The 6,442-nt window shown below is 39.5% G+C and overlaps 1 protein-coding gene across 1 annotated transcript in view; it reads right to left on the bottom strand.

Annotated features, from left to right (window-relative positions):
• Positions 1–2,957: 2,957 nt before the first annotated feature.
• smarca2 (SWI/SNF related, matrix associated, actin dependent regulator of chromatin, subfamily a, member 2) overlaps positions 2,958–6,442 on the bottom strand; it is a 47,100-nt gene continuing 43,615 nt past the window's right edge. The window contains exon 34 of the mRNA XM_018669033.2: positions 2,958–5,375. Within this exon, the coding sequence (XP_018524549.1) occupies positions 5,340–5,375 (36 nt within the window). The 3' untranslated portion in view covers positions 2,958–5,339. The remainder of the gene's footprint in view (positions 5,376–6,442) is intronic.

Here is a 6,442-nt window from a genome sequence, read left to right as displayed (position 1 = left end):
ATTTTCTTACACAACCAACATTACAAATTTTCCTCAAAAGGCTTAGGACACTCTCTTTCCTTAGACCCTGAGTTTGGTTAAAGAAAAACAAGTCCCCTGAATATCAACAGAGGACAGGTCCCTCTTCCGTATAATACAGGTAATATATATAGGGAACAACAAAAGTATAATCACAATATAGAGAAACAAAAACACATGAAAACCTCAGAAATTGAAAATCTGTTTGAACGTCTTTGACATTTGGACTGATGGTCGGACAAAACAAGCAATCTGAAGACGTCACATTGAGCTTTGGGAACTTGTGATGGACAGTCTTATTAGTTTTATGACATTTAAGTGCACTTTGATAAACCAAGCACACATGATGTTAGTGTATATGTCCTGTTTGTACATGAAACCTTCCTCATGCCTTCCAGCTCACCAGGATTCAAAGCCTTACCAGGCAGCAAAGAAAAATGAGCCTTTTCCCCGATCATGCGTTAAACTGATAGTGAACCCCGGAATCCAAAGAGAGACAAAGCCTTTTCCCGCTCTTCCTTTTAAGTTGTGCAAGAGTTAGAATCGATAGGGCCTGTTTCCCGCCTTTGAATGCGGACGGGTTACAACACCAGACAAACTGGGCTCTCTAATAATAGAGAGCACCTGGTCCTTTCAGATCACCATTCATGAGTCATCAGGAAGGAAAATTCCCTGAATCAGTTTGGGGTTGGAAGGACCTTCATCTGCTGCATGGAGAATGTGATGATGGTGGAGCTGTGGACAAAAGCTACAGAGGAATGGCAGAAATCGCACTGGCACCTGACTTTTTCCAGCTGACATCTCTGGCACTCAGACAAGGATTAACATCCAATTTGTTCCTCTCTTCCTGGGCTCAAGTCTATCCCAACAGCTCGGCACTTCAAAGGGGCAGATAAAAAGGGGGCGATGCATGGTCATTCTTCAGGGGGAATTGGCTTAGTGAAGCTCTGTTTAAAATGGCAGGAATACAAAAAGGAAAGCTGTTTTGATGTGCTGCGGAGTGTGAGGGGTCCGGCCGGCTGTACAGTACGACGGCCCTTCTTCTGCCCTCCTGTGTCTGAGCTGCACAATGCAGCCATGATGCCATTAAAATACAGTATGAACCCTTCAGCAGAGCAGACAGACCAGAGCAGCGGTTTAGACGGGTGTGTGTAAATGTTAGGACGAGGCGGGAGCATGAATATATGACTAACCCGGAGTATGGCTTCACTCAGTCTTCGGATGGTGGGTGCATCATCACAGACCACAGTGTGTGATTTGTGATGATGTGTTGGTGGAGGAGAGCCTTAAACCCTCCAAGACGCCACATCACTCGCAGACTCTGCAGAAACGCTGCAGCACAAATCCACTTGTGTTTTTGGAGTTAAATATTTTCACCCTCAAAAGGGGGTCACACTTCTAAGAAAGGTTAAGAACCACTGCTGAATTTTTAAGCAATTCCTACAGAGATAGACCTTTTTATTAAAGGGTGAGATGCTTTTCGTTTGACCAGACATCACTATATATCAATACCAAACTCCATTGACAAAATCAATAATTTACAACCAAAAATATGTAGAATAAGATCCAGGTTTGTCATTCAACCTTATAAAGTACTTTTTTTTTCTTTTGTCCCTGACACCTGCCTGGTCCTTGTGCTTGTACACTCTTCCTTCCCTAAGTTGCTAAATGCTTGCATCAGATTTCACTGTGTTGTCACCTAACATATAAATTCTTTGATATATATTTAACCAAATCAGCAAATTTGACTGAACACGTGTTCAGAGTAATTACTGAGACCCTTGGGTTTCACCAGAATCAGCCCAAGGAGCACATTAATATTCTTTTTAAATCTAAAAAAATCTGCCTGTTAAAGTCTGACTTAATGACATTTTTTGGTTTAAATGGGAATCTGTAGTCGGTGCGATTGATGTTATGTAAATGTAAAGCTTCAGACCTGCTGACTTTAGGAAAAATACAAATTTGTGTTCTCCTCTGACTCCACAGCTCATTAAAAAATGAAGTCATGCAGTAGTAGTAGTAGCAGCTGTAAAATATTTATTAAGGTCAAAAAGTAGTAGTAAAACAAGTTTCTGGAACGTTTTTGCCTGCACTGGCCACAGCTTACCTCTCTCACACACACACACACACACACACACTTGTAACTTAGGTGACCAGTTGCCTCAAGCAGAGCAACAACATGGGGAGTCCCAGATGAAATCATTTTGTGTTTCCATGAGTCCGTCTCCCTCTGCCTCTCTGTCAGGTTTTAGTTTACCAGAGTCGTCTCCCAGGAATGACAGTGTACAGTAGGAGTTGGGGAATACACACTGGATCTCCTCAGGTCAGGAGGAGTCTAAACAAATCTGTATCTGTGCTAACAGTTCTGTAAAGCTGTGGTGCTCATTACACAGCAGACTGAAAACAGGGCAAATAAATAATGGATATGTTAGTTGTTCTGTAATCCTTATGATATCTCCCAGAACATTTGACTGCACTGAGACGCCGGGCAGGAGGCCATGTTGTTGCCTAAATCAGAGCGGTTATTGCGTGTGCCGATGTCGTATTTACATAGTGATGTAATCTTTTGTTCAACTTATAAAAGATCATTCATTCTAAAAGCTGCTCAATGCACAGTAATCTCAGCATGAAACAAATGGTATGGAGCTAATTTGGATAATTATTGTCCATTAACTCTCAATAATATTTTTCAAAAACTGACCCTGGCTCTGCCATGAATGATCCATTACTGCCACTGTTCACACTCATAATGCTAAAGGTCTGTTGCCATTTTGATTCACAGTGCGTATGGCCAAAATACATGAATGACCATCACCTGCACGTGTGGAACACGTCATCCAAGCAGTGTAAAATAAAAAAAATAATAACCATCTGTGGTGCACAAACAATAACAGATCATAAAAAATTGTTCCCCTGCAAAAAATAAAGAAGAAAACATGTTTTTGTGCTGAAAATCTGTGAGATTTTATTTGCCCTGGGCTATGAGATACAACCACAGACACTGTGCAAAGAAAGCAAAGATTAAGTCACACTTATGGAGAGTCGGCAAGCACATACAGTATTACACAAACCAAAATGATATATCTGCATGTACACGGTATACTGCCAGAAGAGTTCATGCTACAAACAACATATAAACCGATAACATGAGGGCTCAAAACTAATACACAAGCAACACAAACACATCAATCCAAATGTAAAAATTAATACATTGTTTAAAATATACTGCTATATTCAATGTCATTCAAATCAGATTTTTAAACCCATAATACTGTTTTCTTTGTGATGTGTGTCTACCGTTTAATAATCTGCAAAAATCCAGCTAAGACCTGTTTCTTTACAATCTGTTCACTGCAACAGGACTGCATGGTGTAACAAGTTCGGACGCTTTAAAAAGCTACATCTAATGCTACGATAGATGCTGGTTTTACTCAACAAAACAAGGTGTTTCCCCGTGAATCTGCTGCCTACAGTGAGATGTTGCTGTGAAGGCCCAGTTTCTCAATCAAAAACGACCCAAACGCACCTTCTCTGTGTGAGAAAATCATTACAACAAAGTTCAGAGCCTCTGCTCTGATTCACAACAACTTGAGAACATTAGAGGAAAACATACATGAAACACATGGACTTATCTAAATGAAGTGCTGCCTCTATAACATAAGGTTACATTTTTCTTAGTAAAAGCAATTTAAAAAGCATTCAGCATTTATGGCCACCTCAAATGAATCTGTAAATCATCAGGCAACTGCTGACATTTTGTCATATTGGCTCAAAGGTACATAAATCTCAACTTTCACAATCGTAAGTGACTGTTCGCTAAGCCCTGATGCTACGTCTGATGAGCTTTTAAAATTCAGAGTAACTTTTGAAACTGATCTGGAGCTGATTAGTCGATTGACAGAAAAACTGACTATTTCAGCTTTCAGCCTCTGAAGTGGGAGGATTTCCTATTTCTCATCATGACAAACTGAATATCTTTGGATCTTGGACCGTTGGTTGAACAAAGTTGTGAGCAGCATTTTTTGTCATTTAACTGACCAACGATAAACAGTTAACTGCTTATGAAGATAACGGTTTGTTGCAACCGCTGCTGTCAGATTTTAATCTGCTGTAAAAGCCCAGGTGACTAGGCTAATGTTAGCTCCATGAGTTGGTTAAACACTGACTCTGGTGACTCATTTTAAAATGAGAATATAGGACTGAAGGACTGAAGCTAAAGCTACAAGCAAAAAGTCAGAATCCTCAACAGCTCATGATCAGGAAACAGCTTACATACTTTTACTCTTTTCAAACAGTATATTTTCACTTGTAACTTTACTACAGTAAGCTTTCAGCTTTCACTTAAAGCACTAACAGTTGTGTTGTGTAACAGAAAATCTAACAGCATCCAGGATCAGCCTCCACATAGTGCAGAAATACTTCACAGTACATCTGCTAGTTGTGATTGGAGCTTTTTAAACTTAACCGATTTTACCCAACAAATTAACGTAGGTAGTTAACGATGAGCACCTAAGGATTATTTTCTTTGTCCATTAATGTGCCTTGATAAGTCAATGAAATGTCAAATGAGAAAAAGTCTTAGTTTTGTTTGATGGCAAGTTTAAACTCCCAAAAATACTCAGTTTACAAAGAGAAGGAGGAAATCTTCTCATCTGAGAGGCTGGCCTTTTTAGCCTAGCTACGGTTGCTAAGCAATGATTGGACAATCATGTAGTCGGGGGCGGGCTTTAGCGAACGATCAACGTCTCCACATTTCAACATTTTGGCACTGCACAAGGTGAAACAATAAATCAAAAAATTAAAAACTTGATTGCCTTTTTTGTTTCTTTTTTTTTAAATCACCAGTGACTCTCCAAATTGACTTGGATGTCCTTGGTGTTATATATATATTTTAGTTTTTATTACCCATTTTTTTTAAATTTGGATATTAAGATTTCATTTTCTAAAAGTGCAAGCAAGCAAGTACAAATAAAGCAAAGCGCGTGTGGCATGACCAAATCTTTTTTTTCCTTTTCCTTTTGTTCGTACAGAATTTAAATCTTAGTTAAAGCACAGAGTTAAAAAATATACTACAAAATTGTTTTAAAAACAGGAATATAAGCAGATTGGTATTGCTGTAGCTTATCGATTATTAGTAATACATTTCCAAGCTGGTGGGAGAAGGTACGACAATACACACTACAAACAGACAAAAGAGGACAAATGAAGTAAAATTAAAACATAAAAATACAGAATATGCACCTGAATGACAGTAATGGAAGATATTGTCCTTTTTTTGTAAGTGCTATAAGCAATATCCTCGTGTCCTTGCATCCCCCTCCTCACTCATCATCGCTCTTGCTCTTGTCTGACTGATCCTGCAGAGAAATAGAGGGAGAGATAAGGAGCATTAAGAGAGAGGGAGATTTAAAGGCGGCAGAGAGAGAGAGGGATAATGCAGTGTGATGAAGGTTTATTGTCTGTAGCGAGCATCAACAAGAGGCAGCGTAGGTCATCTCCAGCTGAATATATCAACACCCTGAAATAAGCAGGAAGGCTCTCGAGAGGAGGGAAGGTTTGAAGGTGAAACCGGTGCCCTTTCCTTACATCCTCTCCTGTTTAGATTCGGTTTCTGGGCAGAAGTTGACTTTTAAGAGACCTTTTAGAAATTCAGGAGGGAAAGTTCAGTTTGTAATCGGCAGGGAGAGAAGAGAGAGAGATAAACAGAGACAGAAAGAGAGTAGAGTTTCCTTTTTGAACACTCACACAGCACAAAGGCAGATTATGTTACCACCATGACTGATAGACAGCTGAGGAGATCACTCACTACATTTCTATTCGCAGAGTAACGTGGCTTTTGGCCACGCTCTGGTGAGGCTGTTTACATTAACCTCAAATACCCGGCAGTTAGTATCACTCTTGGCATGAATAAAAACACTGATGCACCACATCTATTCCTGATCTCTGTGGATTTTATATGAAGATGGTGCTCAGTGCTGTTTTTAATGACTCCAATATGCATCTGTTTTGCTCCTAAGCTGGATTTATTATGCCTTAGCAGGAGATTCGGACTGAAAACAGGTGCTAAGACAGCACAGGGGGCTGCACTGGTGTTTGAGATACCAGTGAAACCTGAATCAAGCAAATTAAGTGATTTAAAGCTTATTTAACACCAAACCACTGCACAGCAGGTTGTAATACCAGGGTCTTCCCTGCCATTGTAAGACTTCACAGCATCTAAATCAAATGAACGGAAAAACTATGCAGAAAGTTTTCTGGTGCAGAAAGGACACCATATTGACCCTAGTATGAGACTTTTTTTTTCTTAAACTGAGGTTGATAAATGGGAGTTGTCTTATATTTCAGGACTAAACAATAACATGTTCATGCAATACAGCAGATATTCTTTTTTGATAGAGTGAGTATCAGTGTAACTACGGTATTT

This window comes from Lates calcarifer, linkage group LG13, assembly GCF_001640805.2.
Source record: "Lates calcarifer isolate ASB-BC8 linkage group LG13, TLL_Latcal_v3, whole genome shotgun sequence".
Taxonomy (NCBI): Eukaryota; Metazoa; Chordata; class Actinopteri; family Centropomidae; genus Lates; species Lates calcarifer.
Note: the sequence above shows the minus strand (reverse complement) of the source record. Positions and strands in the feature narration are given on the sequence as shown.